At 42.2% G+C, this 15,981-nt stretch overlaps 1 protein-coding gene and 1 pseudogene across 1 annotated transcript in view; one reads left to right on the forward strand and one right to left on the reverse strand.

Moving 5' to 3' along the window:
- The window catches only part of KPNA6 (karyopherin subunit alpha 6), a 65,591-nt gene continuing 49,610 nt past the window's right edge, over positions 1-15,981 (forward strand). Inside the window, exon 1 of the mRNA XM_043574384.1 lies at positions 1-137. Coding sequence (XP_043430319.1) covers positions 134-137 — 4 coding nt within the window. The 5' untranslated portion in view covers positions 1-133. The remainder of the gene's footprint in view (positions 138-15,981) is intronic.
- LOC122482181 lies at positions 12,378-12,489 on the reverse strand (annotated as a pseudogene).

Below are 15,981 nucleotides of genomic sequence, written 5' to 3' on the forward strand. Positions count from 1 at the left end.
TCTTCCCGGGGTTGAATGTTAAGTTGTTTGTCCGTTTCGGGCTGCCGTCCTGCAGATCCGCCATATTGTCTGCTGAAGCTACTGCTGAAGCTGCCGCTGCTGCCGCCGCCAAGTAGGAGCGAGCGGAGCCGCGATGGGTGAGTAAGGACACCAGGCAATTGGGGACTCGAGCTGAGACACTCCTGGGGCGTGGGGCCTAGCGGGAGCCTGTCTCCGGTCTGCGGAAAATGTCTGAGGCCTCTCCAAATAGGTGTGAGGGGAGAAGCCAGGCCGGGAGAGCAGCTCAGGCCAGTTTGGGGCCGGGCTAGGGCCCCTGCGGGAGCAGTCTTTGGGGGCTGATTCCGGGAGCACCTTGCCACGCCTGGAGCCCCCACGTGGTGGCCTTGGGCCGGAGCCCTCGCGTTCCCAGGGGCTGGAAAGGGGCCGACACTCCGGCCTGCGCCGAGACCGCGGCTGGGGGGACGGGCGCCCGGCGGCAGGCCCGGGCGGCGCTCAGGGAGCCGTTTCCAGGCGTGTGTTTGACCGACGCGCATCTTGACTAGATTCGGGGCTCCTCTGAACTCGAGGGAAATCCTGCCTACGTCGCGAGTAGAGTCCTCTGGTGAGGGAACGCCAGGCGAGCTAGCTCCAGGCCCGTAACGAGGGGCAGCCATGCCGAAAGCAGCCTGGGCCGCTGAAGGCCGGCAGAACTTCCCGAGCCGCGGGCGGAAATGGGGTGGTTCGGTTGGACTCAGTGACAGCCTGGTAGTAGAAAATCACAGACCGAGACCTCGGAGCCATGTGTGGTAGATCGGGACTTCAGGTTTGTGGGTCTGGCACTGGTTAGGAGAAAAGGAGCGACCTGTTGCTCTCTCTGAAGGGACTCTGGCGGGCAAGGCCTGTGCTCAGGGATAATACGATGGCGAAGTCTTCGGACTTAGCGACAGAACCATCAGTGAAGAGATACTTCCTCTTAAGCGTTAAAATCGATTCATTTTGCTAAACTCTTCCTACGCGCGGGTATTGTTCTGACTGCTTTACATGTTACGTTTTGCTTAATATGCACAAGCTAGTGAGCCAGTTACTACTGTTACCCCTGTTTTACAGGTAAGGAAACTGAGGCTTAGAGAGAGGTAAAGTAACTTACCCAAGGTCATACAGTTAGTGGCTATACCCCGGTGATCCAGACCCCTAGGTTATAGCTGCAGTTCTTTACGGCTTGGCCCCCTAGTGGTTGGGCTGGAAAAGGGGGAAGAAAGCTTTTAACCCTGGGCAAAGTTGTAAAGGTGTTTTTGTGTGCTGGTGTGCCCACTTTGAAATCTTTAGTCTGAAGAAACTGAAAAACTACAAAGTAGATTGCTAACTCCAGCAGTTGTGTGTGGAAGGGAGTGCTAAATGAGGTTCTGGGATTTAGTTTTGTAAGATCCCAGATCCTGAAGAAACAAATTACTCCCTTGAGCAACGCAATGACTTTTTTTTTTTTATTTTTGCAAGGCAGTGACTTTAGAATCAGATCTGGGATTATAATCCTGCCTGCCACTTTCTAGCTCTCATCAGTTAAATATCAGATATTAAGAGAAGTCACTTAAATATCAAATGCAACAGTGCGCATATAGGAAGCATGTAGCACAGTTCACAGTAAATGTTATTTCTCTTCCCTTCTGATCCTTCCTTTCCTCATCTCTAGAAGGAGGGGAGAGAGTGTTACCAAGATGTTTGAAGACTAAATAAGATAACAAGTGTTTAGAAAACAGCCTAGTAAGGGCTCTGCAGGCATCAGAACAGATTCTTTTCTACCTGCAGTAGCATTCCTTTCCCTTAAGCACTCTGGTTTTCAGAATCCAGTGTCAAGCCTGATAGGTTTGTCTAACTGCAGCTTTATGAAGTGAAACATTTGGGGGACTTTTATGTTATAGATTTCTGTCGGCCTTCAATTTTAGAAACACTTCCTTCAAAGGGAAGGAGCTAGTGTTTAGTTTATTAAGCGCAGTGAAATAAGTTTACAGATTGGGAAACTACCTTAGAGAAGATAACACAGCTAGTAAGCAGCAAAGCCAGACATGAGATTCTTACTCATTTTGCTGTACATAAACCTCTTAGAAGAGTTAAGGTGTGAACTAAAATTAGTCCTTTCCTGGTAGACTTTGAAATGAAAGTTATTTTTTTCTTTTTTCTTTTTTTTAATGTTTTGTTTATTTTTGAGAGAGAGACAGAATACGAGTGGGGCGGAGGCAGAGAGAGGGAGACACAGAATCCGAAGCAGGCTCCAGGTTTTGAGCTGTCAGCACAGAACCCGACGCAAGGTTCGAACTCCCAAACCATGAGATCATGACCTGAGCCGAAGTCGGACGCTCAACCATCTGAGCCACCCAGGCGCCCCTGAAATGAAAGTTCTTATGTGGAGCAACAAAGCCTGACCAAGGTCCTGAAGGGGCTTTTTAGTATAGTCAGGTGGCCTTCTTTTTTCTTTCCAACTCCGTTTCAGATACCTCTCTCCTATCCCACTTGGTCTTTGCGCATGTCCACCTATTGGTGTGTGTGTTTTTGGCTGGTCTTTATACACATGATGTGAGTGAAACTAGTGTACGGATACATTTAATCCTAACATGGGATCCAAGGTGGTTTGGGTTATCCCCATTTATAAGTGAGTAAACTGAGGCTCTGAGAAGATTAGGTGACTTGTCCAAGGCTGGTGGTCTAGGCCCTTTGTGTGCTTGGAACACTAACACAGCCTGCACTATACCTCCATGAATCTAGAACCTGCTGTGTTTCACTGCCTGTCAGACGTGCTCCACTCAGGCTGTGGCCTGTATCCTATACTGTTTGTCCTGTGCCAAACTTTATTAGCTTTAACAGACTTTTGTAGTGACTTTCACTGCCATTAGGAGCCCTGTGGGGGTGATGCTTGCAGCTCTGGAAGTTACTTATTCTGACCCTCCCTAGCAGAGACCACAGTCTTTTAAGACTAAGTCTTGGCAGACACTGGTAGTTTTATCAACCATTCCTGCCATTTTGCTAACCAGGAATCTGGCAGCCCCTCCCCAGCCCCAGGGATAGGTCTTGATTAATATAAACTATAAACCAGTCATTGTAATTCTGTCTCCCTAGGCAGTGATTGATTTAGGCTTGGGTATGTGATACAGCTCTGGCTAATTAGATAGGAAGGGAAGCCTGAGGGATTTCTGGAAAAGCTTTCTTTATTTAAAAGAGATTTGTGGGGCGCCTGGGTGGCGCAGTCGGTTGGGCGTCCGACTTCAGCCAGGTCACGATCTCGCGGTCTGTGAGTTAGAGCCCCGCGTCAGGCTCTGGGCTGATGGCTCAGAGCCTGGAGCCTGTTTCCGATTCTGTGTCTCCCTCTCTCTTTGCCCCTCCCCCGTTCATGCTCTGTCTCTCTCCCAAAAATAAATAAACGTTGAAAAAAAAAAAAAGAGAGATTTGTTAGTGGGGTGCCTGGGTGGCTCAGTCCCTAAACGTCTGACTTTAGCTCAGATCATGACTTCATGGTTCTTGAGTTCAAGCACTGCATGGGGCCCTGTGCTGATAGCTCAGAGCCTGGAGCCTGCTTCGGATTCTGTGTCTCCCTCACTCTCTCTGCCCCTCCTGTGATTGCACACACGCTCTCTTTCGCTCTCAAAAATAAACATTAAACATTTTTATTTTTTTTTAATGTTAGAATTAATGTTTTTCTTTTCTTTCCTTTTTAAAAATTTTAATGTTTATTTTTGAGAGAGGAAGAGAGACAAAGCATGAGTGGGGAAGGGGCAGAGAGAGAGGGAGACACAGAACCCACAGAACCCAAAGCAGGCTCCAGGCTCTGGGCTGAGAGCATAGAGCCCAATGCAGGGCTCGAACTCACAAACTGAGATCATGACCTGAGCCGAAGTTGGATGCTTAACCAGCTGAGCCACCCAGGCACCCCTTTATTTCTTTTAATGTTTATTTATTTTTAAGAGATAGAGTGAGACAGAGTGTGAGCAGGGGAGTGGCAGAGAGAGAGGAAGACACAGAATCCAATGCAGGCTCCAGGTTGTGAGCTGTCAGCCCAGGGCCCAACACAGGGCTCAAACTCACGAACCACAAGATCATGACCTGAGCTGAAGTCTGACACAACTGACTGAACTATCCAGGCACCCCTGTTTTTATTTTATTTTTGAGAGAGAGAAAGAGTGTGAGTGGGGAAGGGGCAGAGAGAGTAGGAGACACAGAATCTGAAGCAGGCTGTAAGCTCTGAGCTGTCAGCACAGAGCCCAGCACGGGGCTTGAACTCATGGACAGTGAGATCATGACCTGAGCTGAAGTCAGACGCTTAACTGACTGAGCCACCCAGGCGCCCACCCCCAATTTTTTTTAAATAAAATAAAAGAGATTTTCCAGGGGGCTCATGGGTGGCTCAGTCCATTGAGCATCTGACTCTTTGCTTTGGCCCAGGTCATGATCCCAGGGTCCTGGGATTGAGCTCTACAAGGGGCTCCACGCTGAGAGTGGAGACTGCTTTGGATTCTCTCTCTCCGTCTGCCCCTCTCCTCAACTCACATGCTCTCGTTCTCTCTCAAAAAATGAAAAAAAAAAATTTGCCAGGTTTTATTTTATTTTTTGCCAGCATATATTTTAACTCAAGTATCACCAAAGTGTGAGAGCCTCAAAAAAAAAAAAAAAAAAAAGAGAGAGAGATGGAAAAGCTATAATAATAGCCAGCACTTAAATAGAACTTGCTATGTGCTAGGCACTAAGTACTATAATATTAACTCCTTTCCGTCTCAGATTATCATGTTCTAGTTGATGAAACAAGCACAGAGAAGTTCAGTAACTTGTGCAAGGTCAGAGCTAATAAGTAGAACCACTTAAGTTGTATGGTTCTAACCAACATATGGCAATTAAGGGCTATGTTCTGCCTCTAAAAAGGAAAGAGCCCTTTTCTGACTCTGAAATTGCCATTAGTAATGCTGGGGTGATGAGGCAGAATTTATAAATAAGAGCAGGCAGCTTGAAGAGTGAGAATAGAGAAGATGGGAAGAATCTGATGTTTTTAAGCTACTGAATTAGGCAACTTTGGAACTGTCTTACCTCTTGGTTTAACTAGGATACTGAAGGCCAATTCTTGTTTGTTTTTGGCTGCAAGTAACAAAACCTTTCTGATAACACTTCCAGGTAGGGAGTAACTTAGCCCATACTTCTTTTAGTTTCTCTCCAACCTTGTGCACCCACCCCACCATTTGTAACAGCTACTTGCAGAGATGGCACTGAACCATCAGTCACCACCTAAGTGTCCCACAAGCATCAAGCTCACTCCCCTTTCCTGACCTGCTTTTCCTGCATTTTTGTTAATGGTAATGGTAGGACCACTGGCCCAGACACAAGGGCACCTATCCGTCTTTGGTTCCTCACTCTTTTCTTCCATTTCCATATTGGCAGTTGAAGACTGTGTGATTGTGTTACTGAGGTCTCCTCTAAATTGCTTCGTGTAGGTTTTTCTCACAGCATAGACCCACAAAGAATATTCTGTGCTCTTTAACCTTACTGAGTCTCAGGCTCATCAAAGTGAAAATATGGATAACAGTATTTATTAAAATTAATGAAGATTTGTGAAATATTAGATGTAAGCAAATAGTGTAAATTGTAAAGATATTAATTTAGAAGCCCTCCAGAACTTTTCCGTAGCCTCCTGTACCACTGCTGTAATTCTTCTGCAGCAGCGTCGCTAAAACACCCATTTGATCTGGTCACTCTACTCCTTAGCTTAGGAACCTTCATGGACTTGCTATTATCTACGGGATAAAATCATAACCCATATGATATGGTATTCAAGGCCTTCCTATTGATTTTACTAATCTTACTCTATTTAAAGATGTATCCACATATCCTGCATTCCAGTTAGACTACCTCCTTTGTAATTTAGCATTACTGGCAGAGAAGGTAACACAAGTAATTCTTTCCCCACCAATCTTTTCCTATGGAAATCTTGCCTGATTTTCAAGGGCTAGTTTATTTTCATTTTATTTTTATTTTATTTTTAAATGTTTATTTATTTTATTTATTTTTGAGAGAGGGAGAGGGAAGGAATCCCAAGGAGGCTCTGTGCTGTCAGCAGAGAGCCCAGCATGTGGCTTGAACCCACAAAATCGAGATCATGACCTGAACTGAAATCAAGAGTCAGACGTTCAACTGACTGAGCCACCCAGGCACCCTTCAAGGTCTAATTTAAATGCTACCTCCTAGGGGCGCTTGGGTGGCTCAGTTGGTTAAGTGTCTGACATGACATGGGTTCAGGTCATAATCTCAAGTCCATGATGAGTTCAACCCCTGCCCCCGGCTCTGTGCTGACAGCTCAGAGCCTAGATCCTGCTTTGGATTCTGTGTCTCCCTCTCTCTGCCCCTCTCCAGCTCCTGCTTTGTCTGTCTACCTCTCTCTCTCTCTCTCTCTCTCTCTCTCTCTCTCTCTCTCTCAAAAATAAACATTATAAATTAATTAATTAATTAAATGCTACTTCATGAACTCTCAAATGCTTTTTGCCTTCCAAACTGGAAGTGAATTTCTGATTTCTGTAGCACTTTCTTCTTGCCTTTCATGTAGCCCATTTCATATTCTTTTCCTGTGTTACAGTTAATCTGTAATATAATTCGTTCTTCAACCAGTAACTTAATTTCCAGTCTTAGAGTTCTCATGTCTAAAATGGGGATAATAATATCTATGTCATAGGATTGTTAGGGGGATTAAATAAGCTAATGAATGTAAACCATTTTAGCATGGTGTTTATTAGCACATAGTACTCAGTAATTTCTTTTAGTCAGTGAATAAATAAAGGGCTTACTATATTTCAGGCCCTATGCTAAATATAGATTAATCAGTTTGTCTTTGAGGGGAATGCAGTAACATGAAAACTTGTCAGAAACATACTTTTAGGGGCCAGGCAGTTATTCAACAGTTATTCATCAATTTCAGCAGATGTTTATTGAATACCTAGTATGTGCCAGGGACTGTTCTGCTCCAGGCCCTGGAGATATAGTGATAAACAAAAGAGACAAAAATCTATCTTGTGAAATGTCAGAATTTAAATTCTAATGGGTAATCAGCTACATGGAGACTAGCATGCGAGGACTATGGAGCTCCGTGCAGTCTGTGCAGCTCTAGCCAATTGTTGCCCTGGAGGACTGTAGGTCTAGTATTGCTGTATTGCATAATTTCCCATTCCTTTCATCATCTCTCTCCTCTTGAAGTTAGAAATCCAGATTTTCATGATATTTCTGGATTAAACATTGATAAATGCTACAAGTTAACTCTTAAAATCTAGAAAGCCTAAGCTAACCAAGCATAGGATATTTGAGGCCAAATATAGCCCAAGAACATCCGGTTTTACTTGTAAAATATTAGAAAATAATATTCCGTGTATTTTATAAAATATTTCTTAGTTTATGTATTTTACCAAATTCTATGTGTTTAAAAAAAAGTTTTATTATTGTTTCTTTGGTTTTTTTTTTTTTTTTTTTTTTTTTAAGTTTATTTTGAGAGAGAGAGAGAGCGTGCTTGCCGGTGCAGAGAGAGAAGGAGGAGAGAAAATCCCAAGCAGGCTCTGCATCGGCATCACGCTGCCTGATCACAGGGCTCAAACTCATGAACCATGAGGCCATGACCCGAGCCAAAATCAAGAGTAGGATGCTCAACTGACTGAGCCACCCAGGTGCCCCTAAAAAAAACCAACAAAAAACATTTTAAAAGGATGAAGACACATTTTTAAAGTCTTACTGATCATGATTGCATTACATATTCAGTAGGGACTCTTTTTAAGCACAATATACATTTGGAGTAAGATGCACAAGAGATTGTAAGTCCATATTTTAACTAGTCTTCTAGATAATTTTAAAATTTTGGCTGGCTTAGATCTGACTAGCTGGCCATAATATTTTGTTTTGTTTTATTGTGATGTGGCAGGTGGAATTCTGATACTTGGGAGATCTTTCTTCCAGGGACGTCAGCTCTGCTGTTTTTTGTTCCTCTTGTGATAACATTATTAACATTATCTTCCATTAAGTTTCTTGATGGTACTCCATACCATTTATCCATTTTGCAAATATTTAGTTAAAACTAGATACTTTGCAAATCCACTTAACTAGGCTCACAAACTACAGTATGAGGCACTATCTTAAATGTGAATGAACTAGTATCCTCACCTTTTTGGTATAACTTTTAGTCTTCCTTCAGGAAAATTTGGCCATCTGACCGGCAGATAAACATTGCCACATTGCCAGTATTAATAGGCTTATATGTGTATGTACACCCATGATAAAGGTAAACCTTACTAGTACATGTATTAGCATATATACATGTATGTATTTCTTCCTATCTCCTACTTAAACTTGCATCCCATACTTTGGAGAGCAGTATAAAATGGTAAATATTTGGATGAAGCAGTCCAGAATGCTATGGGCATATATAGTAAGGGGGTCCAGCCCAGCCCAGGGGAATCAGCGAAGGCCTTTAAGCTCAGTGAGATCTGACCTATCGATGAGAGTTGTCAGTGGGAGGGAGAGAATGATTATTTCAGAAACAAAAGATTGATAGACTAAATGGATTGGAAGCATGGGGGGAATGATATTTGGACTTTATCTTGATGATAGTGAAATGCCATTGAAGGGTTTTAATCTGTGATATCAAATTTACTTATTTCTATAACTTGGACAGCTCTAGGAGGATGAATCAGACTGCAGTAAGATTCCAACTAGGAGGTTCTTTAAAAATTTTTTTTAAAGTTTATTTATTTTTGAGAGAGAGAGCAGAAGAGGGGCAGAGAGAGAGGGATACACAGAATCCGAAGCAGGCTCCAGGCTCCAAGCTGTCAGCACAGAGCTCGACGTGGGGCTCGAGCTCACGAACTGTTGAGATCATGACCTGAGCCAAAGTCAGACGCTTAACTGACCAAGCCACCCAGGCGCCCCTAGGAGGTTCTTTAAAAGTTGGTTCTTGGGGCGCCTGGGTGGTTCTGTCAGTTAAGCATCCGACTCTTGATTTTGCCTCAGGTCATGATCTCACTGTTCATGGGTTCAAGCCCCACTTCAGGCTATGCGCTGGCAGTGCAGAGCCTGCTTGGGATTCTCTCCCTTACTCTCTGCCCCTCCCCCACTCACTCTCTGTGAAAGGAAATAAATAAACTTAAAAAAAAATGTAGTTGGTTCTTAAGTAGTGCAATAGTCCTAGCAAGAGAAGATGATGATGATTGAGGTGGTAATGGTAGGGAATAAGAGAGTTAGGAATTTGAATTAGCAGGACTTGGTTATCACCTGGAGGCTGATGGGGCCTGTGGGGGAATTAAAAATTGCAGGACTCCCTGGCCTCTTGCCTTAAACAGCAGAGTAGATAGTGATGCTGTTAACTGAGATGAGTTTAAATTTCAATATTTTGAGGTATTTCTGTGATCTCCAGAGGAGGATGTCTCAAAAGCGATTGGATATACAATTCTGGAGCTCAAGAGGGGCCTGGGGATGGAGTTAGGTGTTTGATCATCTATTTATCTGTATATGGTAACTAAAACCATGGAATCACTGATGTAATCATGGGAGGTGTACTGAAAAGAGAACATCAAGGTGCATCAGCCTTCACATGCAAGAAGAAGAGGATCAGCAGCCAGAATTGGAAGAAGAAATCAGTGATTACTGTTTCAAAAACCAAGGAAAAAGTATTTCAAGAAGGAAATGGTTGTCAGGGTTGAGTGCTGCTAAGAGCACCAGCAAAATAAGTACTTAAAAAGGTTGGTTGAATTTAGCATCATGCACCTGACAGTTGCTTTTACAAAATGAGTTTTGATGGTATGCAAGCAAATTGGAGCAGGCTAATGCAAGAGGAGAGGCAAACTGTTTCAGGAAGTTTGAAGTATAGTGAGAAAGAAGAGGTTAATGAGACTCTTAATAAAGTCTACCCAAGAAATCACGAAGACTGGAATTAGGGCAATTGGCAGTAGGAATGGAGAAAAAGAATCCAAGAAATAATTAAAGAAATAAAACTGGCCATTCTTAGTGATTGGATGTGGGGATAAGGGAAAAGGGGTTATCAAGAGTAACTCCCGGGGCACCTGGGTGGCGCAGTCGGTTAAGCATCCGACTTCAGCCAGGTCACGATCTCGCGGTCCATGAGTTCGAGCCCCGCGTCAGGCTCTGGGCTGATGGCTCGGAGCCTGGAGCCTGTTTCCGATCCTGTGTCTCCCTCTCTCTCTGCCCCTCCCCCGTTCATGCTCTGTCTCTCTCTGTCCCAAAAATAAATAAAAAACGTTGGAAAAAAAAAATTTAAAAAAAAGAGTAACTCCCAAGTTTCTGGTTTGAAGAGCTGGGAAGATGTTGGTACAGACCCCTAATCTCTGTATGTGTTTTTCTTAGCCTTTTTTTTTCATTATCACCCTCCTAAGGAACCCTTTTAGACTTTTTCCTCCCCTGATGCATCCCTCCAATGAAATTTCTATCTTTTTACATACAGTAAATATATCTGTGCTTTCTTTATGCATAAAGAGTAAGCATACAGTTGGCTTTTATTCAAAGTAAGGTTAAAATTTGGGGTTAAAAGGGGCTCCTGGGTGGCTCAATCGGTTAAACGTCCGACTTTGGCTCAGGTCATGATCTCGCAGTTCATGAGTTCGAGCCCTGCGGCGGGCTCTGTGCTGACAGCTCAGAGCCTGGAGCCTGCCTCAGATTCTGTGTCTCCCTCTCTCTCTGCTGCTCCTCCCACTCACACTTTGTCTCTCTCTCAAAAATAAATAAACATTTAAAAAAAAATTGGGGGTTAAAAGTTAAAAAGCTGTTTGCGTTTAACTAAGTTTTATAGCTGGTATTTGTTGAGTAACTTTTAATATACTTTATTTACCTATACGAATTGTAAAGTATCAAATTACACATGCAAATTAACATTTATGAATACCTAACAAATGTAATCAAAAAATGTTTTAATGTTTATTTTTGAGAGAGAGAGAGTGCGTGGGTGCGCATGAGACAGCGTGAGCGGGGGAGGGGCAGAGAGCGAGGGAGACACAGAATCTGAACCAAGCTCCAGGCTCTGAGCTGTCAGTACAGAGCCCCATGCAGGGCTTGAACTCACGAACAGCAAGATCATGACCTGAGCCAAAGTCAGATGCTTAACGTAACCAACTGAGCCATCCAGGTGCCCCCAATATAATCAAATTTAAAGATCATTCAAAGCTGTTCCTTTTCCCATGAAAGCTTCTTGTTTTCCAATAATAGAAAAAAAATCACGGGGCACCTGGGTGACTCAGTCGGTTAAGCGTCCGATTTCGGCTCAGGTCATGATCTTGCAGTTTGTGGGTTTGAGCCCCGTGTCAGGCTCTCTGCTGACAGCTCAGAACCTGGAACCTGCTTCAGATTCTGTGTCTCCCTCTGTCTCTGCCCCTCCCCTGTTAGCACTCTGTATCTCTCTGTCTCTCAAAAGTGAATAAAAACATTAAAAAAAAATCATTTTCTTAAAATTATTTTTTTGTCAAACTTTATTGTTATTATTACCTAATTTATTTTAGAGAGAGAGAGAGAGCACGAGCAGAGGGAGGGACAGAGGGAGAGAGAGAAAATCTTAAGCAGGCTCCATGCTCAGCACAGAGACTGAGGAGGGTCTCAATCCCACCACCCTGGGATCATGACCTGAGCCAAAACCATGAGTTGGATGCTCGACTGACTGAGCCACCCAGGCTCCCTATTTTTGGTGAACTTTTAAACTGCTTGATAGGAAAAACTTACAGCTTAACTAGCTTTTCGACACTCCTTTAGCTATCGTTGACATTTCTCTTTTCAATACTTGGCATAATGAATCATGACAAATTTTAGTCTGTGGAATTAAATAACAAAATATAAACTTTAATTACCAAAACCTTTGTCATACACAAAAGCACTGAGTATCAAACATACTAAATAACATCCACAGGCATGACAGGCATGCATAAGCCACCTCTCGTATGACTTCAGGACCCAGTGGTTAGTCCAGAGAAAGTGCCCCCGTCATAGCCATCTGTTCACCATAGATTTGTAGTATAGATCTTGCATACTTATTGTCTGCCTTTCATGAAATTAGTGTCAATACTGTTCATGTAATACTCAAGAAAATCCAATGAGAGAAATTAAATATTAAGAAATAAGACTTTATTGATAATGTTGCACTTTGGAGCACCACATACCATTGTAATATCTAGGTCCTTCCCACTCCCCATGAACCAGTTTCACCCTTCTGGGTGCAGTATTTACCCCATTGAGAATGCATGTCTTGAAGAAACCATTTAAGCCAGATATTTCAGAATTCTAATTATTTAGATTTTAAAAGGCATTATAGCGCATATAAGTTGGATAGCACATCCAGCAGGGTGTGGGATAGAGTTCTATATATATAGTCAATTATTGTTAATATTTTGTAGCAAACCATTAAGTGAGATAAAGAAGGGCTGTCATCTCGTGTTTTGTTCAAGTTTTAGTAAATGTGTTTTGAAGCTATATTTACTACACTTGATCTTAGCCAAAAGGCCGAGAAACGATGAAGCTATATTTACTAAAAACCTAATTTTCAGAGCTCTGTTGAATTCAGAATTTGAAATAAGGGATTGTGGATTGTGAATTAAGAGAAATGTATAAGGAGCAGATTTATGGGAAAAGTGATAACTTAAATTCTTTTTAATGTATTTATTTTGAGAGAGCGTGCATATGTGCCAGTGGGCGAGGGGCAGAGAGAGAGGGAGAGAGAATGGCAAGCAGGCTCCACACTATTAGCATAGAGCCCAGTGTGGGGCTCAAACCCATGAACTGCAAGATCATGACCTGAGCTGAAATCAAGAGTTGGACGCTCAACTGACTGAGCCACCCAGGCACCCCTAAATTTTTTTTTAAAACATGCTTTTTAAAAAGATGCTTATGGGTTATGGTTGGAAGGTACCTCTTGGGTATTAGGTGTGGACTGTAGATGTAGATTTGGAAATTATCACCATCTTCCAAAGAGGTAGTAATTGTCTAATGAGACGAGATTGGAGTTGCTTATTTGGGGGTGAAGTAAATGGTAGAGAATAGGCCCTTTTTTTTAAAACTCTGGCTCATTGGTTCCTACAGCCTAGCTCTGGAGGGAGTGAAGGTGGAAGAATAAAGATTAAGAGAAAGGAGCTACAGTGTCAGGACAAAGGAAAAGGAAAAACCACCTGTTATGGAAAGCAGGAGAATATAGCTGTCCTCTTTGACCATAACTTCCTAGGAATTACCCTCATGGGGAAGTGAGGCCTTTTTAGAGGAGGAGCTGAGAAGAAATCACCTGTCTCCCAAATTGGCCTTCTTTCCCACTACATCACATTGGAAGGCGTTGATAGGATTTGAGGGGCAACATTGGCAGAGAGGATTCCCTTTGTGTGGCCTCTCAATCTGGCACTCTGCTGTATTGTCCTGGGCCCTTTATATATGGGGCCTCAGAAGATTGCCTTCCAAAATTGGCTCCTCCTTTTTGGATTATTATATATAGGTTAGAGAAATCTCTGCTTTTAATTTGTCAGAAGGGCTCTTGGAAAAGCCCTTTCTCAGATTACTAAAAGTTAAAACAAAGAGCTAATCAGAGAGATTTGTGTAATCCAACCTACAGACTTGCAGAACCCTCCTTGTTCAGTGACTAAGGCTGGAGCAGCATAGTGCTGCAGAATAGAGGCCAACTAGTCAGAAGTTCACTGTTATAACTCAGACATTTTGCTGTGGACCTTTGTTTTTATACCTCTCTAATCAAACTTCTTGTTCCTCAAACAAATCTTGGGCCTTCTAATCTTGTAGTCTTTGCTCCTGGTGAATTGCTTTCCCTCCCTACCCCTATTACCTTTAGAAATAATAACATCTAGGGGCACCTGGGTGGCTCTATTAGTTAAACATTCGACTCTTGGTTTTGGCTCAGGTCATGATCTCAAGATCCTGAGATCAAGCCCTGCATCGGGCTCCACACTGAACATGGTTGAAATTCTCTCTCCCTGTTTCTTGCCCCCCGGCCCCAAAATATTAACATCTAGCCTTCAAAGACCACTGTAGAGCTTACGCTCAGGACAGACAGTTTTCACTCCCACCTTCTGAACTCATTGAATGCTTAGATTCATTGTCTTTTTATATTCTTAATGCTATGACAGTTGTAAAGTAAGTTGTAAAGCTTCCTAAAGGCAGACTCCTTTACACAGTGCCTGGCACACACATTTTTTAAAATGAATAATAAATTACTTTTCTATTTGAGTCAATTTAGAGATTATTTGGATTTTATATATGTACATATATATGTATAATATATGTATACAATATGTGTATATGTAGATATATTTATAGAAATGTATAATATATTTATATAAATACACAATAAATTTATATATAAATAACAGTGTATAAATATATAATATGTATTAAGTATTATATAAATATATGTAAATTATATAATTATATATAATGATTTTATTTTTACCATTTTATTTAAATTTTTTTTTTTAATTTACATCCAAGTCAGTTAGCATATAGTGCAACAAGATTTCAGGAGTAGATTTTTTTTTTTTTAATGTTTATTTTTGACAGAGAGAGACGGAGCATGCGTGGGGGAGAGGCAGAGAGAGAGGGAGACACAATATCCGAAGCAGGCTCCAGGCTCTGAGCTGTCAGCACAGAGCCCCACGCGGGGCTTGAACTCACAGACTGCGAGATCATGACCTGAGCCAAAGTCGGATGCTCAATCGACTGAGCCACCCAGGCGCCCCCAGGAGTAGATTTCTTAATGCCCCTTACCCATTTAGTCCATCCCCCCCTTCCAAAACCCCTCCAGTAATCCTCTGTTTGTTTTTCATATTTAAGAGTCTCTATGTTTTGTCCCCCTCCCTGTTTTTATATTGTTTTTGCTTCCCTTATGTTCATCTGTTTTGTATCTTAAAGTCCTCATACGAGTGAAGTCATATATTTGTCTTTCTTTGACTAATTTCACTTAGCATAATACCCTCTAGTTCATCCACATAGTTGCAAATAGCAAGATTTCACTCTTTTTGATTGCTGAGTAATGCTCCATTGTATATATATACACCACATCTTCTTTATCCATTCATTCATCCATCAGTGGACATTTGGACTCTTTCCATACTTTGGCTATTGTTGGTAGTGCTGCTATGAACATTGGGGTGCATGTGCCCCTTTGAAACAGCATACCTGTATTAGTGCAATTGCTGGGTAGGGTAGTTCTATTTTTAGTTTTTTGAGGATCCTCCATACTGTTTTCCAGAGTGGCTGCACCAGTTGGCATTCTCACCAGCAGTGCAAAAGAGATCCTCTTTCTCCGCATCCTCGCCAACATCTGTTGTTGCCTGAGTTGTTAATGTTAGCCATTCTGACAGGCATGAGGTGTATCTCATCGTAGTTTTGATTTGTATTTCCCTGATGATGAGTGATGTTGAGTTTTTCATGTGTCGGTTGGCCATCTAGATGTCTTCTTTGGAGAAGTGTCTATTCATGTCTTTTGCCCATTTCTTCACTGGATTGTTTCTTTTTTGAGTTTGATAAGTTCTTTATAGATTTTGGATACTAACCCTTCATCTGATATGTTGTTTGCAAATATCTTCTCCCATTCCATCAGTTGCCTTTTAGTTTTACTGATTGTTTCCTTCACTGTGCAGAAGCTGTTTCTTTTGATGAGGTCCCAATAGTTCATTTTTGCTTTTGTTTCCCTTGCCTCTGGTGACGTGTTGAGTAAGAAGTTGCTGTAGCCTAGATCAAAGAGGTTTTTGCCTGCTTTCTCCTCGAGGATTTTCATGGCTTCCTGTCTTACATTTAGGTCTTTCATCCATTTTGAGTTTATTTTTGTGTATGGTGTAAAAAAATGGTCCAGGTCATTTTTCTGCATGTTGCTGTCCCGTTTTCCCAGCACCACTTGCTGAAGAGACTGTCTTTATTCCATTGGATATTCTTTCCTGCTTTGTCAAAGATTGGTTGGCCATATGTTTGTGGGTCCATTTCTGGGTTCTCTATTCTGTTCCATTGATCTGAATG

This window comes from Prionailurus bengalensis, chromosome C1 (assembly GCF_016509475.1).
Source record: "Prionailurus bengalensis isolate Pbe53 chromosome C1, Fcat_Pben_1.1_paternal_pri, whole genome shotgun sequence".
NCBI lineage: Eukaryota > Metazoa > Chordata > Mammalia > Carnivora > Felidae > Prionailurus > Prionailurus bengalensis.